Source organism: Panthera onca, chromosome D2, assembly GCF_046562875.1.
Source record: "Panthera onca isolate mPanOnc1 chromosome D2, mPanOnc1 haplotype 2, whole genome shotgun sequence".
NCBI lineage: Eukaryota > Metazoa > Chordata > Mammalia > Carnivora > Felidae > Panthera > Panthera onca.
In genome coordinates, this window is record NC_138349.1 from 85,320,565 (window position 1) to 85,344,362 (window position 23,798).

A 23,798-nucleotide genomic window follows, 5' to 3' on the forward strand; every position below is an offset into this window, starting at 1 on the left:
TGGAAAGGAGTTTGGCAGTTTCTTGAAAAGGTAAGTGCGTATCTCTTACATGACTGAGCAAGTCTAGTCCAGGTATCTACGTATACACCCAGTAGAAATAAAAAAGTGTGTGTCCATAGGAAGCCCTACAGAGAATTCATAGCTACGTTATTCATATTCTCCAAAACTGGAACAGTTCAAATGTTCATCAGTTGCTGAACAGATTAATAAAACCTGGTGTTTTTATACAATGGAATACTATTGAGAAATTCCAAGAAAGAGAACTACAGTACTGAGTCACGCTACTGCATAGATGGCTAAATAAAGTCACAGTGCTACTACTAAATATACTATTGAGTCATGCTAAATGAAAGACACCACCTCTCCTCCCCCCAAAAAGATTACCGCATGTTGTACAATTCCATATTTTTGAGATTTTTAGATAAGGCACATTTTTTTTAGAGATAAAAAGCAGAACTAGGGTGCCAGAGTCAGGGCTGAGGGGAGAATTAACTGCAAGCAGGCACAAGGAGCCATTCTGGGTGATGACGATGTTTGGACCTGGATTGTGGTCACTGTTACATAAGTGTCTAAATTTACTAGAAAATCACCCTGATGATGAATGTGTATTAGGACATGTAAATTATGCTCAAGGATGCTCTCCAAAATTACGAAGGAATATAGACTCTTTACCCGTCCTTACCCATTTTGCCTTTCTAATGCATTGACAGGATATCATTCAGGCCAACCAGAACCATTCTAATTATTCATTCCTTGTCTTGTGATTTGATTCACTTTTCTCCTTTCTTTCTTCCTTCCAATGCACATTTCAAAGTTTAGGTCTTGGTTGTATTTCATAAACAGGTGTTTCTATCTTTGAAACCACTATGACCTCCTCTACTCTCAGGTAATTGTCTTCAGCTCCATGTTATTCCATGACACTTTTGCAAACCTACCCCTTCTTCCTGAGAATGGACAGAAGGGAAAGTTCTGGAAGGCAAGGAAACATCAGCCTTAGGGAACAAAGGTAGAACACAATCAGCAAATCCCACTCTGGAATGCTGAGCCTGTGTTAAGAAAAGTAATAAAAGGTAAACCAGGTAAAAATGCGGAATATGGAATGAGAATAAACAAAGATTTAAAGGAAGCATATCTTTATACTTTTCTCTGAGAGAACACTTCAGAGCAAGAATATAACCCTGTCAAAGGCTCCTCTCAGAGGTGATATTGAGTTGTGGCTGATGCTAGAGGAGGCCACTGCATTTGGCTTTTGTATGAAGCCAACGTATAAGACCCACCTGGGATCACTTGGAAATGTAGCTCTCCAGGGTACCTTCTGTGTGGTTTGGACAGATTCGGGGTCAACACGGTATTGTCTCACGAGAGACAAATGCCTGGTACGCTAAGATCATGCCCAGAAGCTTATGTCTGTGAAAACTTGTACCTGGGGGATGGTGTATGGTTATGATGCCAGACGAGATGAAACTCAGAGTTTCCTGAGAGATAGTCTCTACTGCCTACTCTGGTATTGAAAAATGCATGATATGTGAGAAAAACCTGATTTTTTTGGAAAGTGGAGAAAACATAGCAATATTAATTGAAGTGTGCTGTGTTAAACATTTAACCTCTTGGCCTCAGCTCTATGATATAATAAAGGATTTCTGGTTCACTTATGCAGTCAGATCAAAATGAAACTTGAGTGGATATTGATCTCCTGGATAGAAAGATTATTTGGGAAGGCAACCTAAAACTCACCAGCTAGGTAATAACCGTGGAGAGAGATTTGTTGGAGAAAGAATTTAATTTATGTTAATTTATGTTTGAAAAAATTTCATACAGACTTGAATATCACCGTTAACACTTACGAAAAGGTGTAAGTAAAAAAGGATGAAGGAAATAACTAATCTTTAAAATGTTGAAGAAATATTAGATAATCTACTTAGGGAAAGATATAGTCGGAAATGTATTTTGCAGAGGGAATTCTAACTCTTTACTGGATAAAAGATATTCTCATGCTTACCAGTGTTCTAGGAAGTCTGCTTTTATTTACTAGGTATTATAGAAGTTGCTATAACAAAAATTTTAGGAGAATGCCTCACGTATATGTATCAAGGGGGTAAAATATCCTGAGTGTGGATGATTTAGAAGACATTGGAAACTGCATTCAGACACAAGACTTCCACTAGGCTATTGTCATACAAATTACATTGTTAACTGCCCTGTATCCTAACCTGAAGCTAAATAAACTTGGAGCTAGAAGAGGCCTATTGGATCTCAAGGTTGGCAGTCAGTCTGAACCTAAGACCATTGCCTCTGGTCAAGCAAACTGGGCAATGTAATCTAGGCATCTCCAGATTATGCTCTCTGCAGCCTTAATGTGAACTTTGAAGCTAAAAAGCATATGGGGCTACTAGTCAGCCCTCTTCTGTTGGGCATGTCCCAGACTAATCTAAGATGGCAGTCAGGTCAGTTGAGTGGGTGTTTAGCAAAGGTATCTTTCCGGTGTATAATTCAGGAGGAGGTATGAACATCATTAACACCACCATGATCATTAATATTTTAGGGACCATTAAAAGGGTTGTTACTGGAGATGGTTACTCTCTTGGTGTTCCTATCCCCGATAAAAAGCCCAAGAATAAAGCTGCCACAGTAAGACTTTTAAAAGTGTTTCTTTATATTGCCTGAGAATTTGGAGGGCTCGCTCCCTTTCTGTGGCAACTTCATAATCCTTGTGTAGAGGCTCACTGAATCTCATTACTCAAACTCTGAGACTGTGAACTGTAGACCTTCGATGCTTTCAAGCTTGTATGTTCTCTCATGCTCAGTTCCTACCTCATTACCTCGAATACAGATTTCCTCAAAGTTGGCTTCCATAAATTGCCATAGCCCATGCCTTAACTCATCAATTGAAGGACCCTGTCTAAAATACTTCTTTAATAAATCTTCCACTGTCTACAATTGCTGAATTGCCTATAGGCAGAAATGCCTATAAAGACAGGGGCTTGGGGAATAAAGCAGTGCATACTTGGCTTAGTGAAAGAAAGGCAAAACTTTTACCATTCAGTTCCTCTCCTCTCCACCGGCATTCGGAGTGGTATCTCCCTTACCTTTGGTTGTACGCATCCATCTCCAATAACCTCACACCCCCTTCCCTGCCTGTGTGCACTGACTGTCCTCATAGGTTCAAGCAATGAAGCCCTCCCAGCTGCTCAGGCCCTAACAGACCATCCTCCCCACTCATGTTCTAAAGGACACTCATAATATTCTTATTCTTTTCCATGTAATATAGAAAATTCAATAGTGGTTTGTGGGGCCTGGGTGGCTGACTTGGTTCAGTGTCTGTCTCTTGATTTCGGCTCAGGTCATGATCTCATGGTTCATGGGTTTGAGCCCCATATTGGGCTCTGTGCTGACAGTGCAAAGTCTGCTTGGGATTCCCTCCCTCTCTTTCTCTGTCTCTCTCACAAGATAAATAAATAAACTTAAAAGAAATTCAATAATGGTTTGAGATATTTTCTTAAAAATTTTTTTTATGTTTATTTTTGAGAGAGGGAGACAGAGCATGAGCGGGGGAGGGAGAGAGAGAGAGGGAGACACAGAATCTGAAGCAGGCTCTAGGTTCTGAGCTCTCAGCACAGAGCCCGATGCGGGGCTTGAACTCATGAACCACGAGATCATGATCTGAGCCGAAGTCAGACGCTTCGCCGACTGAGCTCCCTGGCGCCCTGGTTTGAGATATTTTCTGGTGACTCCACTGTGAATGGAGATGACCTCTTACAATATATATGGAACTCCTCAGGGGTTAGCACTTTCTTCATCCTTTTCCAGAGCATCTAGCTTAGCACCAGGCACATAAAAATCTATATAAATTAAATTATAATTTGTCTAAGAAAATACATATTTAACATGTGTTTGTAACATGCATGTATATTAGGGCTTGTTCAATGGTATTTTTGCTTGTTTTATTTGCCAAACTGAATGAGGAAGTTTACTATGCTTCCAAGAAATCTCCTCTGCTCTATTTGAAATATTGGCTTTTTCCTAAGATTCCCTATCTTTGAAATGTCTCAATATGCAAGTATTTTTCTTATACTCAAATGATTATGCTTTGACATTGTAGCATAATTTACTGCAAGAGGGAGTTGAGGGGAGAAGATACCTTTATTCTTTGTTTGAAACAATAGCTGGAAAAAAAAGCTAACATACTTTGGTATAAAGAAAAAATATATATATATTAAACATTTTTGTTTCTTCTAGTTTCTAAGTTTCAGATCAATTACCTAGTAAACCAGAAATATGTAGAACTGTAATGATGAGAAATAATATTGTCAGAATTTAAAATGTACAATGTAGATGATATTAAAAGCAATCACATACAATTAAACAAAAAGCTTTATAAAGATGTAAGCATTTAAGCATTACTTATTGAAATTCACCACGGACAGCTTTCACTGTGACAATCCAAAACATGCTAGATAAATATAAAAGTAAATTAACTTAATTGCCTTTACAAATAGATTTTCTTTGAAAATCTGGGTTTCTATATATATCAGGGAAAGGGGATGATGATTGAAAAATAATATAAAAGCCAAATGCAAGAATTAATTTTTACATATACAAGTTAAAAATGCAGATGTTGGTGATCACTGTATTGATTTCATTAATATTTCCCCCAAGTTTATCAAATGGGAAAGCTTACTCTACACAACATAACTCTTGGGGTCTTAAGAGCCATTTACATGTTAAAACATTTCATAATGTTCAACTGGATTATCCGAGCCATATTTATCATCATGATAAAACAAAAAATATTATATTCCCTTTTTCCCTATGACTGAAGGTCATAAAATTAAATCTTAGTGGTTCCTTTTCTCCTTACGATACTCAACACAATGAATGATTTTCCAGTAAGTGTGTTAATTATTCCCCTTTGCTTCTCTAAAAGCATATGTGATTACTTTCTCATGACATGTTTTCTGTCAGATTGTTTAGCCTCTCAAGAGCTTTCATTGGAAAAATTCTTCTGACTAATCAAGCTAGAAAGTACTACATTCTAGGATGCTATTCAAGAATGCAAATACATCTGAAGTTCAGTTGATTAGTTTTTAAATCACTTTAACCTGAAATATAGATAATTTCCCAACAGCCATACAATAAATTAAAGGACACTTATTTTACCTGCATCCATTAATCCCTTTATCCATTTGTTCATTAAATAAAAATGCATAAAAGGTTTACTATGTACCAGGTGTTGTGCCAGATGTCGAATACAAATTCTAGTGAAACAAGACAGAGAGAGAAACTAACCAAGTCTACGCTGCATTTGAGCTTATTAACTATTAATGTGAGAAACAGATAATTAACATTATAATAAGAAATTCTGAAATATGCTATGAAGGAAGAATCAGGATGCTCTGGGATAACAGAGGGAGCATAATTTAGGAAGGGAGTCCTAGAAGGCTTCTTTGAGGAAGAGACACTTAAACTGAGATCTTAATGATGACCGGCATACGCATAGAAGTAGAAGCATTCAAAGAACAAGAGAAAAGTAGTTGGTAAGAATCAAACTGGAGAGTAATCAGCAGACTGGTCATGTGAGACAGTGACTGACCTCTATTCCTAGAGTTGTGGGAAATCCCCAGAGGCATCAGCATGGCAATGATTGATATGCTTCCAGGTTTGCAAGAGTCCTGTGGCTGCCAAATGGAGAAGGGGAGACAGGAGATAGAATGAAGCCCAAAGAAGGGCCCGCCTGGTCAGCATGAATGATGAAGGCAGCTCTCAGGAGGATGGAGGCTGTGGGAAAAGACTTGAGCAGGTGCATTTGGCTCGTACATAAGGAGGAACCAGTAGGACTTGGTAACCGACAGAGAGGAGGGAGTAAATAATGTGGCAGGAATGACTCCGCTTTCAAACCTGAGCAACTAAAGGGAAGGCGTTGCTTTTTCACAGGTGCGAAATCTCATCCACATGAACAAAATACAGATCGCGTAATGAGGTTTCGAATTCAACATGGGCAACTAACCCATATAAATTAAGAGTTGTGATTTTAGGCATATATTCTCATTCTAATGCAAGTGGGCTTGGGTAAGAAATTGTATGGTCTTCATTAAAATTAAATTGTTTCAGGGACACCTGGGTGGCTCAGTCGGTTAAGGGTCCGACTTCGGCTCAGGTCATGATCTCACGGTCCGTGAGTTCGAGTCTCGCGTCAGACTCTGTGCTGACAGCTCAGAGCCTGGAGCCTGCTTTGGATTCTGTGTCTCCCTCTCTTTCTGCCCTTCTCCTGCTTGTGTTCTGTCTCTGTCTCTCAAAAATAAATGTTAAAGGTAAATTTAAAAAATTTAAATTGTTTCAAATACCAAAAATGAAATTTTTTTTACAAATGTAAAAATATGCTTACCTTTTTGTAAGGTTTCCTCATCAAATCTATCAGGTATTTGCTGAAATACTAAATTCCACCAAGATTTTGAATAAATATACCCCTCAGACGTTAGTCATGATATCACAAACCCAAACACACACACACACAACACACACATTCACCACAGAGAACAATGTCATTATTTGACATAAAGTAAATTGTCAAAAGGCATTGATATATGACATGGGTTTATCCTAATTTTCTTTATACTGTTGGAAATTATGAAAAATCATTTTAATATATAATTTTATGTGTAGTGTGTATGTTCCTCCACATAGTACTAACTAGTACCCATAACAGAGAAGGATATATACAGATAAGGCAGTAAAGGTTATTAATAATCATAAATGTTTTATATATTCCATGAGAATAATTCAATAATAATAATAACTAGATAACATTTATACGAGACATATTTTCAAGTTCACATGTAGCAGTTTATATAACTAATTAAAGCTCAGAACACCTTTGTGAAGCTGATACTATAATTATCACCTTTTTCAGGTTAGAAAATGAAAGCAGAGATGACTAAGCTCTTTGTATGGAGACACATAAGGATCCGAAGTGGGGACACAGCTAGTTGGGCTCCAGAATCTCGTCTTTAAATTGGATTCAGTATCAACTCTGTCACTGATAAACATTGTGAATTTGGACCAATCATGTATCAGTGTATCAACTCAAATTCTTTATTGAATGAGGATATGAACAAGAAATATTTTCAAAGTAGTTTCAAGCTCTAATATGCAGTGACCTGTGACACAGCCTAAGTTAAATGTATCAGCAACATCTTCAGTGCCGAGTGCTTCCTAAAATATATATTTTTCAATGTTTATTTATTTCTGAGAGAGAGAGAGAGCAAGCAGGAGAGGGGCAGGGAGGGGGGTTTTATAGAGAATCCGAAGCCGGTTAGGCACTGTCGGCAGGGATCTCGAGGGCTTGAACTCATGAACCGCTTGCCGTCAGACACCCAACCAACTGAGCCACCCACGCACCCCACTGGAGTGTTTTCTATATGAAGCGCAATAAAGGCGTAACCTGGCTGAAACTGTGGACTTAGAGAGAGGGCCCTGGGGGATAACACTCTGAATGGCAGAGGGAATTCTGAAGCGAAACAAAATGTATTTGTAGAATGAGGCTTTTTCTAAACGGACTGAGAAAGCTTTGGGGGAATACATTCCATGGCTATCTGGCGAAGCCCTACCGTGAGGAACTGATGTGCTGACCAGTGGTGGTTAGACATCAAGAAGAGCTCCTGTCCTAAAGGAATTTACAGTTCAGCAGGGGGACAGGCATGTAGGCGCTAAGCTTACTGCAAGGTGCGGTAAAATGTGAGCCAGATAACAGTTGCCAGATGGTTGTGTGGGAGTATGCTGAAAGGAACAATTCATTCCGACTTGCTAGAGAAACGAAGGCTTTATTTAAAAAATAACATTTGAGGGACACCTGGGTGGCTCCGTCGGTTAAGCATCCAATTTAGGCTCAGGTCACGATCTCGCAGTTTGTGGGTTCGAGACCCACATTGGGCTCTGTGCTGACAGCTCGGAGCCTGGGGTCTGCTTCAGTTTCTGTGTCTCCCTCTCTCTCTGCCCCTACCCAGCTTGTGCTCTGTCTCGCTGTCTCTCAAAAATGAATAAACATTAACAAAATTAAAAAGGAAAAAAAAAAAAAAACCTCTAAAAAGTAACATTTGAACTGTGCAAGATATAATTTCGTTCAAACCTTGAAATTTCAGAGATGTCGGTAACCATAGAATGGGAAGGGATATTTCATGCTGAAGTTAAACAAAACGAACAAAATAAAACCCTCTATATGATGTCAAAGTCAATTTCATGGAGGGATGTGCCAGGAGAAGACGAACATATTTGAGGTGTGACAGAGATGTGCTAGACGACATGTGTAGAGATTGGGCCCTTCCTCGGATGAGGACCTGTCCTGCCTCGTGTTTTGGAACAACCACCTGTGGGAGGGGGGTCAGAGTCCCCTGTAGTAGCCTAATTCACCACAGGGCATAGACACAGAAAGGGAAGTCATGGCAGATCCATTTTGAAAGAGCAATTCCAGAACCTGGACATCTGGATCCGTGTAGGTGAAGGAGGGGATACAAGACAGAAATCTGAGGTTGTTGCTAAGGCCTGTATGATCTTAGGCTCACGGGGCCCGTCCCAATGTAGCAGCTGCCTAAGAAGACAGGATGCGTGTGTGAGTCTGTGTTTCTGTATTAGATGAAAGATGATGGATTAGCTCATTTACCTCGGAGTGTGTCCAGTCTGAAGTGCCTGTCAAAAGCCTGCATTACCACATGCAACAGATACTTGAACACCAGCTTGATGTTCAGGTGGCCACGGGGCATTTAACTTTGGGAGGTGTGAGTACGCGTAGCGCTAATGACTAACAACATGGGAATACAGGACACAGAAAACTGCACATTGATTTCTGGAGAATGTTAATATTTAAAGAATGAGAAGTGAACAGGGAGCCAGCGACAAAGTACCTCAGTCACCAGGGAGGTTTTCTATGAAACGGTACAGATGAGAGCTTTGCCCCGATGGAGGAAGGAGAAGTGCTCTTGTATTTGACAATTAAAGATGGACTCACATGGCTGGCATTTTGTATACTTCTCATGGTACCACGTCAGTGAAAGAAAATAATAACAATGAATAATTATAAAGAAATAAGTTAATCAATTCTGCAAATGCATCAATCGATCCAAGTGCCTGGATGGGTCAGGGTGGGAAGGCAGTGTGAGGCTGGACCTGGGAAGGGCATGGAGACCAGCACATGGGGAGACTCAGGAACAGTGACAGACCAACAGGATGGCGTCAGTACAGAGGGGACATGGCTGTAGTGGAGGGAAATGGAGAGAAATGGAATTATTAGTAGAGCACGGGTGAAGGTGAGGAAAAGGGGGGGGGGGATGAGTAAGAAGCAGGACAGAAGAAAATGGGAACTGAAGAATGAGAAAAATGGAAAGACGGGGGTAAGGATCCAAGGACTCAGCACCACGTAAGACTCCGTCTTGATACATTAGGGATTCCAATTTTCACACGTGTGAAACACTGGGGGGGCTCAAGATGGGTTTTCTCAAAACTGGCTGCATATTAGAGCTGCTTTGTTTTGTTAAATCAAATCTCTCACAGTGGCTCTACTGTGATTGGCACATCACATATACAAAAATACCTCAGGGTGAAGTCTAGGCATCAATATTAAAAAAAAAATAATGTTTATTTCTTGAGAGAGGGGTGGGGGAGGAGCAGAGAAAGAGGGAGGCACAGAACCCAGAGCAGGTTCCAGGCTCTGAGTTGTCAGCAAATGTGGGGCTTGACCTCATAAACCATAAGATCATGACCTGAGCCGAAGTCAGACCCTTAACTGCCTGATATTTTTAAAAATTTTTTTTTAACTTTATTCATTTTTGAGACAGAGAGAGACAGAGGATGAGCGGGGAAGGGGCAGGGAGAGGGAGACACAGAATCTGAGGCAGGCTCCAGGCTCTGAGCCGTCAGCACAGAGCCCAATGCGGGGCTCGAACTCACAGACTGCAAGATCATGACCTGAGCCGAAGTCGGTCACTCAACCGACTGAGCCACCCAGGTGCCCCCTGACTGATATTTTTAAAGGCTGCTCAGGAATATCTCTATATTCATTAAGGATCAAGAACACCAATGAAAGTTGTACAATTTTAAGAACAGCATCCATAGAGTATGGACTAGACTTAACTACTGATATGAAAATCTACATCTTCAAAATATTAAAATTACATACCAAGATCTGTATCTTCAATACACAGCAGTTGGTTTTTCGAGAAAACCAGCAATGTGTGAAATGAGACCTAAGACAACACAGCATGATATTCGTTGGTGTCAAACCTGCAGAGTTTCACTGATGGCCTACAAAAAGCTCTTTCAGGCCAAAAATCATTCTCACTCATGCCCCCAACTTCCCCCCTCAACACGAGATATGCTAGTACTCTGATTGCACCTCATTTCCAGGTATGGAAGGTACAGATGGTGTTTTGTGACAGCACTGCCCTGGAGGGGCAGGGGCGGGGTGCTCAGGACCCATACACATGAGAATCACGCTGTTCCTGTTTCAATACTCAGGTATCAGAGATATAAAGTCAGAGGACCAATTTATAAGGACCTGATTACTCACACCTTTATGCCTAACCTATCTGCTTCTCGCAGTCAAGGATGTTTCCACCAAGAAGGTGCTGGAATAATCGAGAATGTACTTCCTCAGGCCAAGGCAGTCTCGGGGCCACATTGAAAATAATAGATTCGGAACGTCCTGGTTAAAATATACTTAGCATAATACCCTCCAGTTCCATCCACGTAGTTGCAGATGGCAAGATTTTATTCTTTTTGATTGCCGACTAATACTCCATTGTGTATATATACCCCATCTTCTTTATCCATTCATCCATCAATGGACATTTGGGCTCTTTCCATACTTAGGCTATTGATATAGCGCTGCTATAAACATGGGGGTGCATGTGTCCCTGCGAAACAGCACACCCGATAGTATCCCGTGGATACCCAGTAGTATCCTAGTAGTGCAATTGCTGGGTCGTAGGGTAGTTCCAGTTTTAGTTTTTTGAGGAACCTTCATACTATTTTCCACAGCGGGTATTATGCCAAGTGAAATTAATCAGTCAGAGAAAGACAAAAATCATATGACTTCACTCATATGAGGACCTTAAGAGACAAAACAGATGAACATAAGGGAAGGGAAACAAAAATAATATAAAAACAGGGAGGGGGACAAAACAGAAGAGACTCATAAATATGGACAACAAACTGAGGGTTATGGGAGGGGTTGTGGGGGGGGGATGAGCTAAATGGGTAAGGGGCACTAAGGAATCTACTCCTGAAATGATTGTTGCGCTATATGCTAACTAATTTGGATGTAAATTGAATAAATAAATAAATAAAACAAGTTAACAAAAAAAATAAAAATAAATAAAATGTACTTAAAATCTGTTATCCAAGGAGCTCTCTGCTGGACAGTCTCTATTCACTGTCATCTTTGCTTCTAATGTTCTTACTCTTTCTGACACCAGAATAGTAACTAAAAGTAAATGAGGTGATATCGTGCTGGGTCAGTGCGGAAAGACAGGGCTGGCAAGGGCTGGGTGGGTGCAGCACAGCATTTATTTTGTCATTCTTATGAGGCAGGGACAGGTCCCAGTTCTAAATCATTTTGCTTTGTTTACACATTTTTCTCTCAATAGGAAATCGATTTCCTTCTATTTCCAGGCCCTTGAAGGATGTTTTATAGCCATGCCACTCTTTTACCACATGCCAGGAATAACATTTAAAATACTAATTATAAGTCTTTATCTCTTGGTGCTTAAGTAACTTTTAAAGATAGAGCCATATAAACACAAATGACACTCTATCTTCATAATCTGCATGGTTCAGGAAGTTATATAAAATATGAATCTTTAAAGGCAAAGAAAGATCTATTTTATAAAGAGATACATAAGGGAAATTAACTGTTTCAGCCAGCAAATGCCAGAAATCAGCTTTTGATCCCCCAAGGCAGACATTTTTTGAGATATAGTTCCACCACATAATTGCTATCATTTTCTTAGTTATACTTTCCAGCTCCCTGCTGGCTTTTTTTAAATTTTTTTATTTTTTATGTATAAACTTACTTTTACTTCCAATTATGTTATTATAGAGATAAGAATCAGGTCTAATTAAATAAGAACATGACAACGAGTGTCATTCCTTTATCTGTATACACTGTAATGTTGCTGCCCATATAAGTGCCTTGGTAAAGACAAATGTAGTTCTTGGGGTCCACCAATCAACTAGAAACAGAGGCCAATATGTTTATACCTTCCCATTCATTCTGCTTGTCCACATGTCTCCCTTCTGTCATCCTGGAATAAACATATTAAGCATCAACTCTATTGAGCACCTGTGATATGTGAGGCACTATTGATGTGGATGCTATAAACTAATTTTTAATTGTCTTGAGAGTTCTGCCCTCAAGACAAACGGTTGAAAGGGTGGATTTCGTCACCATGACACATGCCATAAGCAAGATAGGAATAAAATGTACTGTGGCCTTTTCTCCACTGCCATATACAGCAGGGGGTATCCACGCATGGAAGTGCGGACATGTCAATTTCCACTGTCCATGCTATAATGTCATCCCTTTTATCACCCAAGAAAGTCTATCTTAATCCGAAGAATAAAAGAGAGACAGCACGGAATTATTTCTAGACTATGTTAATAACAGCGCCATGTGAATTTGGTAACAATTCGTCCTTTGGATGACTAGGTACCGCATGGGTGATAGGTCTTGCGTGTTGAGGCAGCACGGCGATAAAAAAAAGACACTGACCTCTTGGGGTCTTCAGCGTGGGGTGAGGGCAAGAGAGAAGAAAATAGGATCATTTGAGAAGGGGAGTCACAGAGAGTGTGTGAGCTGGAAGGGGGTCAGCACTAAGCCTCGAGGGAAGTTTTCTCTGAGGAGGTGACATTTTGGGCAGAGTTCTGTACGAAGAAAGTGAGCCAGCCTTGCAAAATCTGGGTTAAGAAGAGTACTCTTGGTTGACAGAAAACAGTGTGCAGAAGCACTGAGAAGAACGTGAACCATTTCTTCCCTAATGTCTCACACCGATGAGGAGTGATGATGTGGGACGAGGTGTGATGAGTGTTTTGTGTCACAGCAGTGGATCACAGAAGCGTGGCTGCACAGCACTGTGTCCAGGTGGGATGCAAGAGCAGGGACCATCAAGGAAGGATGAACACTGCCAAGGCATGCGTCCTCAGAAGGGAAATAATGTGAAGGACAAGAAGGCTCATCAAGCTGTACATGGAAGGGAAGCAGCTAACTGGAGCAAGTGAGAAAGAGGAAGCCACATGCTTTCGGTTAGGTGCAGCTGGTGGTTCAGGAGCAAAGCACGTGCAAAGGAAAAGAAGGCAAACGTGGAGCTGGCAGAATCGGGAGGCGTACGTGAAGGCTTAGGTTTGCCGTCAGGGTCTTTAGGCTGATGCTCTACTATTCTGAACTATTTATATATGCTATATTCTAAGACATGTAGACAAGTAAATTGAGTTATGTGCATTAATTATATACTATACTGGTGCATATTTAGTATGCATTATATATACGTTATTACATATCATTATGACATACTTATATAACATACAATATGTCATTTAGTAACAATTTGGAGTCATTCAAATGTTCTAAAACGTATAAAGAATCATGGCCTTCCTGGCCTGAAAGTAACTTAAAATTATTGAATCTGACTCTCAGATATTGAGGACAATCTACATCAGTGGTCTTTATGTGTCTGGACACTGAACCCCTCGGGTTTATTATTTTAATATCAATAACCTAAGTATTGCTCATAGAACCTCAGATCCCAGAAAGGTAAAGTGACATCTTGGTTGTCTGTGTTTCTAAACATCTCCCTAGATAATTCCGCAGTACAGCCAATTTGGAAAGTACTAGACTCAACTATCCTAAAAACCCTCGAGGAAGAATATGATTACTTCTTTATGACTTATGCACAGAATACAAAAAAAAAAAAAAAAACAAAACATAGTTTGAGATAACTTATAATTAATTTAAATGCAGTAAGTATGCAGTTAATAATAAAAATAAGACAAGTCAAGGAGAAAGATTTTGCCGATTTCTGTATTTTCAAAGATAGCATTTACTATGAAATCCAAATTTTCTCTGTTGTGATGATTCCACGTTATGTCCAGGTAACCACTGTCTGACAATGTCATGCACCAACTTATTAACGTAGTCCTCTGCCTTTATCGCCACGGGAAAATTAACCCATACTTACAAAAGTTCCAAACAATTTGAAATTTTCAACTATACATCTAATACTTGAAAACATCAACATATTAAAAATACTACTATATTAAGTGTATTCAGTATATTAAACTCTTAAAAATCAAGTATAAACTGATCAAATAGCTGTGTTTACATCTAATAACTAGTTAATTCTCCTTTAAAATCAATATAAATACATTTTTATGTGACAAGTAAACATAAGTCTCAAGCTTTTTAAGCTAGATTATGCCATATAATGAGCCTGAAGTTCATTTTCATTTCCTTTTTTTTTTTTTTTAAGTTTATTTATTTTGAGAAAGAGAGAGAAAGAGCACAAGCAGGCAAGGGTCAGACAGAAGGAGAGACAGAATCCCAAGCAGGCTCTGCACTGTCAGCACAAAGCCTGATGTATGGCTTGAACTCACAAACTGTGAGATCATGACCTGAGCCGAGATCAAGAGTCAGATGCTAACCAGCTAGGCCACCCAGGCGCCCCTCGTTTTCATTTCTTAAGCAATTTCTGAAGCATCACATTATACAATGCCCATGGAAACAACCATTTTGCATAGTGCCTTGTACCATATGGGTAGTTACCTGTATGACGCTGTCCCCGGGGCTCATGTCTGTATAAACATAGACATCATAGGATATTTCAGGGAAGGTTGGAGTGTTATCGTTTGCATCCATCACCCGGATATTGACAATAACTGGCTCGCTTTCTTGCACACCATCAAATGCTGTTATCTTTGGGGATGAAAAACACATGTAACAGATAAGTCATGCAAACATAAGCAGTACTGAATTCAGTCCTATGATTTAAGGCATTTCTCATATATAATTTCAGTTTTAAAAGGGTGCCAAAATAGAAATAACAAACATAATAATGCACATAAGCAACGTGCTTTAATGCACTAAGAAGCAATTACAAACGATTCTGTTTTATTTTTAATGTATTCAATTCCAAGCACATGTAAATAAGCAGATATGTAAAGTGTTATCGAGAAGCTTGGAGTGGGCCAGTAACATTGGTTCTTAGGCGTTAACTACTATTTAATTTTTAAAAATTAATAGGAAAATATTCTTCCATTTTACATATTTTATATATAATTCCATAGATGCTTTTAGAGCCAACATGCTTATATTGATAACTCAAGAAAGTAGGCGCCCTAGGGATGCGATGTCTTTTTCCGGTAATTTACAAAATGGCAATTTTAAAGGACTTATTGATGTTACTTAATAGTGCTATGTTAATTACATCGTTAACATTTTAGGAAGGTCTGACAAACAAAGTCCGCACTGCCACGCCACCATTTTTGTTCTGAATGACTTCTGAAATCCACTCCGTGCCTAAGTCCGCAATGTCACTGAGGGTTTCTGGAAGCTATGGCTTTGCTGTGTAAAGAAGGGTCTCCAGAAAGGAGTCTTCTGTAGGTCCTAAGTCCTTTCCATTGGCTCATTTTCCTCTTATATCTGAATAAAATATGGCTCATAAATTTGGATAATACGATTTTCTTTTTATCTATATCCACCTCTCACCCCCACAAATCATGTATGTGTTTGTGTAACAGAATACAGAATACATAGAATATATAGAACATAGAATACAGAATATAATGTGTATATTCTATTATATATATACAGCTTTAATAATCTCCCCTCACCATTTTTTTTTTCTTAACTAACCTGAACTAGGCTCCCTCCATCAGATAATTCCCTGTTGGAGAGAGGGAAGGCTGTCCTGTGTGTTACAAGATGCATATCGGCATCCTTGGGGTCTACCTACCTGATGCCAGTAGATCCAGTAGTGATGACCAAAACTGTCTTGCAGACATTGCCAAATGTTCCCAGGGCTCGGCGGGGGGGTGAGGGTGGGGGGGGGTGGGGGTGGGACAGGGCTTGGGGGTGCAGGGATCATCCCAGTGGAGAACCACTGGCCTAACCCTATGTCAAAATATAAAATGTAATAACAAAAACCATAAAATAAATTAAAATAAAGTAAGGGTTAGGAAATAATTCTTTACTGTGGATTCTAGTTTATACTATCTCAATTTAAGTCAATTATAAGTGCATGGTGAAGAATGAAAGTCTCATTTTCCTGTTTTCGTCTTGAAAATTATTTTCCTTTTTTTTTGGTAAATAATGATAACATAGCTGTACAAACTTATAAACAGAAAAAAGAGAAACACATGTAAAGAATTTTATTACTGATAGTCTCAATTCTCAGTTACTTGAAAATACTGCATTTTTTCCCTCTTAAGTCACAGACCTCTTCAGTTTTAACATTTATTTATTTTTGAGACAGAGAGGGACAGAGCATGAACGGGGGAGGGGCAGAGAGGGAGGGAGACACAGAACCTGAAACAGTCTCCAGGCTCTGAGCCATCAGCACAGAGCCCGATGCGGGGCTCGAACTCACGGACCGCGAGATCGTGACCTGAGCTGAAGTCGGACACTTAACTGACTGAGCCACCCAGGCGCCCCACGGACCTCTCCAGTTTTAAACAGACATCACTTTCCGTTACACGTACGTGAACACACATAAATAATAAATCTTTTTACCGAAAAAGTGTAAGTTTGCTGCTCTTCCCGGTCCACTGGTTGAAGTAGGGTGAGGTAGCGAGTGATACCGGTCTGTGTGACGGTGAAGACTGAGGTGTAATCGTTGAGAAAAAGGTGAAGCTCTGGGTCTTTCGTCTTTGAGAAAACAAACAAAAGTTGAATAAACAATGCAGCTATTAGTTCATGAACTGTAAATTAATTTGACAAATCTGTTACAAAACCATCCATGAGTGTCAAAAGAATTTCCAAAGAAAAGATAGGGTTTACTAGACATTTAGTCATCACTGAGCTGAATTATGCAAAGACAATGACTCACTTTGTGGAAAACAACACAGTGGAATAACTGTAAGTATAATTAATGCAAAAAAAGAAATAAATAAGATAGATAACAATCCAATTGAATATGTTCTTATTGGTTTATGATATCAATATTCTCCAGAACTTCACTGAGCTCAAGGAATAAGAAGTAAATGCAAGAGAAGAAAACTGGAGCCCCAAAGTTTAGCTGTAGGATTGTACAACTATTTGCTTTGTGGTAACAAAGCACCCACATGCATATTACTATTCTGTTCTCATGTTTAATGTAAAATAGAAATAAGATTGGTTATGTATAATTCATTACCTATAAATATCATGCTCGTTCTTTCTTATTTTAATGCTGTAAAGATTCTCCAAGGGGAAACATAATGTTCATTTTAATTTAAAAATTTCTGATAATCAGATTGAAGGTGTATGAGTTGGGTGCGTGTGTCTGATAAAAGAGCCCAGAAACATGATATGTACATAGAGAAGTGATTGCAAAAGTTCAAAACAGAGAACATTCACTAAGCGGTGGAAACCCTTCACAGTCTGTTGACGTCCCTGAATGAGAAGACATCCATCTCTGCATTTTCAAGAAAGAACAAGGACACGGAGTGGGGAGGTGTGCATTGGTGTCTGCATAGTGGAGTCCGAGGGCAAGTGCATCAAAGGAAAGAGGGTATTTGGGACGGACGGCTTCTGATAAGGCTATGACAACAACAGCAACAGAGATACACAGGGAGGCGAGGCATTTTTATAGATTTGGGCAACTTTAAAAATTATGCAGTGACGGAAAAGGGAGATTGGGAGATACAGGCATCCAGTTATGGAAGGAATAAGTCGTGGGGATGAACGCCACCACACAGGGAATACAGTCAGTGGTACCTTAACAGTGTCATCGTGCGGTGACAGGTGGCGGGTACTCGTGTGGTGGGCATGACATAACGCAGAGAGAAGTCAAATCCCTGTGTTGTGCACCTGAAACTAATGTAGCTCTGTGTGTCAACTATATTCAAAAAAAAAGGGGGCGCCTGGGTGGCTCAGTCGGTTGAGCGTCCGACTTCAGCCCGGGTCATGATCTCGCGTTCCGTGAGTTCGAGCCCCGCGTCGGGCTCTGTGCTGACAGCTCGGAGCCCGGAGGCTGTTTCAGATTCTGTGTCTCCCTCTCTCTCTGACCCTCCCCTGTTCATGCTCTGTCTCTCTCTGTCTCAAAAATAAATAAACATTAAAAAAAAAAATTAAAAAAAAAAAAAAAAAAAAAAAAAGCCCAACACATGGTATGCATAGCGTAGTGTGAAATGCAATTTAATATCATAGATTCCTTTTCTACGTCTGAAATCGGGGGCTGAGGGCAGAGTATAGACTTCAAAATTGTTAAAGACATGTTAAATTTGACTTAAAAAATTAGCACTCACATTTTAAACATTTTTATGTGAAATTGAGAAAGTTGATATCTGTACTGCTATATTAAAAGGTGGTCCTGATGCAACCCACAGATGCTGAAATCTATACATCTTGTTAAAGCTTCTGTATGTACATATTCTGAATAACTTTGAAATGAATGGTTTCATCTGAACCGCACACAGTTCTGTATTTGTGATATCTCCTTAGATATTTGAGATATCACTTAGCTATATCATTGCAGCGTCTAGGTGCATAGAAGACCTAAAAGTCTTCTATGGAAGATTTTGATAAAAGTCCAGTATGCTACATTTATTGATCCTAGAAAAATAAAAAAATGAATACAATAGACAATAATTTCCATTGGTCTCTTTATTATAAAATAATCAAAATTGTTCAGAGCCGTGAAAAGTCAGAGGCTTTACATGGATACTTTCAAACAGGAACCTCAGTTTCCGTGTCAGCATCATGACCCCATATGCTCAGCATGGCTAGCAGGTGGTGGTGGGGGGGGGGGTTGATTAATCAAACATATTAGTTAATAAAAAGTTAAATTATTTTAAAAAATAGATGATAAAATGCATATAAATTCAACATATTTTAAGCCATATTTTGAGGTTCCTTCTTACTGTGTGTGTACTTTAAAGTCAATTTCAATAAAATTTGATGGTTATTTTTAAGTGACCGAGAAAGTTAAAAGGCAGTTTCAATTAACAGCAATTACCAACCAGGGTAAAATCACTAGGCTGTTAAATTCATGTATTTTTTCCTGTTCTCCGAGTGTCCCAACAGTGATGTTGAGGAATGCAGCATCCTATACTCAAACCTCTACTTGGCCAGTAATCCGAGCTGAGCAAGCTCTGCCCTGTGACCTAATAGAGCAAATATTTGCTTCTTTCCCTTTGTTCAGATCCCACAGTCCTTCTCTACCTTCCTCATAACTAATGTTCTCCCAATTCCTTTCTTCCTTCCCCCTGGAGTCTCTGTTGGTAAATTTGTTGGGTATAATTCCTTCAGAGACTCACCACATGCTGTGAGCATTTTCTTTGTTATGTCAGGTGTGGTGATGGTGCAGGACTGCGGTGAGCGCTGGGCCGTGCGCCACGGTACACACACGCGACACCGCACCACCCGGTCGTGCCACTGACCACGCCGTTCGTTCTCCCGGTTTATGAAAGCCACGAGACCCTCAATGTCAAATGCTTCCTGTTTCAAGATGACACACCCGCCAGGACTTCAGAAACAGACTCTTACGTTTGATAATGAGAAACATTAAAGACTTTTTGATAATTTGCTGGTCTTCACTTCAAGTCCCGTTGCAACCAGCTAGAGACTAAAATACGACTTTCCAGACCTGTGGATTGGTTTTTTTTGTGAAAAAGATAATATAACACATAAAGCTATCATTGTCAATGGCATCTTATAGCTCATGCCAATCTTTCCTGCTCAGTTAATCTCTGGCTAAATTATAACTTGTGAAGTTTACGGATACTTACCATAGTAACTTTCAAAATCTATGTACAGGGTACTTAGATGCTAATGGTGAATACCTGGATATTTCTTTGAGGCCAAGAATTGAAGAAGGCAGATTTGGAAATATGTAGCCAATTACTACTCAAAGCTTAATACCTAGGACTTATTTTTAAGGCTAATACTAGTTTTGGTGTGGTATATGATGAGTGTAAAATGGACAGAAAATGCTCTTATTTATTTTTTTAATGTTCATTTATTTTTGAGAGAGACAGAGCATGAGAGGGGGAGGGGCAGAGAGAGAGGGGGGACACAGAATCCAAAGCAGGCTCCAGGCTCCGAGCTGTTAGCACAGAGCCTGACACGGGGCTTGAACCCATGAAATGTGAGATCATGACCTGAGCTGAGGTCGGATGCTTAACGCACTGAGCCACCCAGGCACTCCATCTGACTTCTTATTCTTACAGGGTCAGTACTTCTAATACAGCCCTTGTGTTTAAAAATTTGTTTAAAATACACATTAGTTTTTTTAAAATCAGTATGTACACAGAAGGCTGATTAATAAATTTTCCTTTTCCCTCTGACATAAGGTAATATTATATTATCTGAAGTATATAGTAACTATACACGATAAGTGTGTCATTTCATTGGTTTGTGTATTATTCTCTGGGAGGGTAAAATAAACTCTGATATTCACTCACAGCACAGAAAAATTGAAGACAAAAGTAAGGACATATACAAATGAAAGGTAAACAACATGTGAATGTAAAATTTAAAATCTTATCATATAAAAAAATCTTATCATATAGAAGAAATCCATTCAAATATAATAATCAACTGGATTTGAAGCCAATTTGGGGTTTCCAATGAGAACCAGAATACTGTATCTCTCTCTCACATACACACACACACACACACGTTTATATGCATCCTCATATATATATATACACATACAACACAAAAATGTATGTATATGTGCACATATATACATATGCATACTTAGGTAAATTATGAAGCATAAGGGGAAATGACAGAAATTAATCTCATCTGCCAATGTGAACTGGTCAACAGTAGTTGTCTTCAGACAACCTTGTTCAAAAGAGTTCAATCCCAAGCTTAGAGTCTTTCAGAAATATGATGATGAATTACTAATGTTTGTCATAAACTGAAAAACATTAAAAAATTGAACAATCTTTGCTAAAGTTCACGTGAAATTTGGATTCCATACAATTCATTCTACTATAACCAATAATATGAACATAAAATTAAATTAACATCTACACAGACATATATAAAGTCGTTGTAGATGTCTTTATAACGGATACTGAAGGAAGTGTCTACTTGTTTTACGGAAAAGAAAGAGAACTAGGAAATGAACACAGCAATTCACAAAAGAGCAAACACAAAATGAATGCCTAGTACCTACAGGAACTCCCCCTGGAGGAACCTATATGCAAATTAAACATTAAATAGAAACATGTAAGCATAAATGACCACAGACATACATATGGCTTATAAGTATACTCTATTAAAAAACAAATAAACAACAGCAACAACGTTTTCTAGCTCATTTAAACTAATAACTTTTTTCAAGGTGTATTTTTTTCTTAATATTCTGACATAACATACATACGACGGCATAATGATATGTATAAAGCATACCAGGACCATGGACCTTTAAGACCATATTGCATTAAGTTTTAAGGACACCTTTACTCTGAAAACAGTAACGCTTTATGCAGGACGTGAACCCACATGGAATTCTAAATGACTTGCTGCCTTCCTACGAGCCAAATGGGTACCCTCGGTTGATTACTATTCCCCATTATTTACTTACTTTTTATAACCGGAATCCAATCATCATCTCTTAGTAGTTCTGCTTACTGAAAACATGGTGGTTTCAGACATTGTCTTAAATACCTTGGGCGTGTCTTGCCCTATCTACCTGCTGGGCTATTTTGACAGTATGATGTAAGAGCACTTAAAAAAAAAAGAAAAAAAAACCCGGAACGTGACTCCTATTACCTCTCTATATGACATATGTACCTTTATGTGGACATTTATACATCAATAGAAAAGGAACACTGACACAAATATTTTTGTTTACTCTTTTTTTTTAGTTTCACTGTGACCGTTAATATTCCTTCTACCCCAAAATCTACACTGCTGATAACTCCACTCACTGATCCCCGCTACTATTTCTTAAAACTCTTCCTTTCTACTGAACTGAAGGAAGACGCTGATTTTTGGACAATCCAAGTCTGTTCTCCTATTCTTGAAGCTACTCAGGAAACTAACTCCTGCTGTGATGACTTCTCTTTCCATGCCTAACCATTCTTCTCCATTTCTTTTGGTAACACCTGAAGGCGGTGATGTGTTTCTGTCGTTATTCTTAAATCCTTTGCCCATACACTGAGTAATTGCATTATTCTGGCACTCAAAAACAGCGAGAATTTATCAGGCAGTAAAATTCTTGCCTTGAAAGGGCCTTGAGGTTTCTTTTTGTTAATACAAATCTTTAAATCATCTAGTAGTGAACATATTTTGCTTTTAAAATAAAGAGTCCTTGGCCTGGGGGGGTTGGGGGAAAGAGGTGATTCCAAAGGACATCAATCCATCTTGAAACCTATTACAGACTATCTCATGGATTTATTCTCAGTGCTGGAAAATGGAAGTTATATGGAATACAAGATGAATTATGAGAAGGCTCGTTTCAACTCAATAGGATGAAGAGTTTTCTAGGAAGTGGTTGTCCAACCCTGGAATGGGCCATATCGTGAAACAGTTAAATCAAGAGCACTAGAATTTTGATCATATGTTAGATATCCTCATTCCTCTACTCATGCCTGAATGTACAAGTTCATTCAACAATTAGTAGAAACTACTAAGTTCTGGGAACTGTGTTAGATCCTGAAGATACAAGAATGACTGAGATCTAAGCCCTGTTCTCAGTTTATATTCAAAGAGGGTGCAAGGTGCCTACAATGTCGCAAGGATAGCATGAGAGAGACACCCCACTCAGGTGAGAGGAAGCGGAGTCTGGACATGATGTGAGTGAGGGATGCCCACGCAGAACTCTCAACACTGAGTGGAAGTTGTCCAAACCAGCTTGGGTGATGAAAGAGAAAAGATTTCAAAGCATGGAAAATGTCACAAAAAAAGGTAATGAGACAAGAAGCTACGCAGGAAACTACAAGCCATTGCTAAATGTAACAGGTGAGGAGGAAGTTTCAGGAAATGAGGCCGTATGAATGTTCAGGCATGAGATAACAGCCAGCCATTCTCTTCTGCGGGAAAACTGATCTCAAAAGCATGTGAGGCAGAACTGTGACGTAGACTGATCTGACCTCTTAACTAGATCACTCTTAGTGGCTGGGTAAGAGACACCCGAGTAAGAAAAAATAGGAGGGCAAGGACATCAGAAGGTAATTCCAATGAGACATAAAGACAGTCATGAAATATCCAGAGGACAAAACAGGGAGAATATGAAGATTTTCAGCTGCAGTGAGGAAACAAAAACCAAAGACTCTTGGGTTTCAAGACTGAGGGGCATGATGAGGGGTTATATCAGTGCCTGAGGAGTGGGTTTTAAGAGAATATTTCACATGGTATAGGAAACTGGATTAAACTATGTTGACATTCTATGGGCTTGTTTACATTACAGATACATAGAAGCTATATTTAGTATTTTAGAAACCTTCATCACTAGGAGAGTAGAGATACTTGCCCACTTTCTAGGTACCCAATGGCACTCACTGTAGTTAATTTTGGAAAGAGGATGGGCCTAAAAAACTAATGGCAAGATACACATTGTTTAATTACTTGACGTTTTTACAAGACATATTAACGGTGCCTTTCT

At 39.2% G+C, this 23,798-nt stretch overlaps 1 protein-coding gene across 6 annotated transcripts in view; it reads right to left on the minus strand.

Moving 5' to 3' along the window:
* PCDH15 (protocadherin related 15) overlaps positions 1–23,798 on the minus strand; it is a 1,703,323-nt gene that overhangs the window by 317,805 nt on the left and 1,361,720 nt on the right. For all 6 annotated transcript variants that reach the window (XM_078434112.2, XM_078434113.2, XM_078434110.2 and 3 more), the window contains 2 exons: positions 16,769–16,903; positions 14,804–14,953 (listed from right to left, as the gene is read on the minus strand). In XM_078434112.2, coding sequence (XP_078290238.2) covers positions 14,804–14,953; positions 16,769–16,903 — 285 coding nt within the window. The remainder of the gene's footprint in view (positions 1–14,803; positions 14,954–16,768; positions 16,904–23,798) is intronic.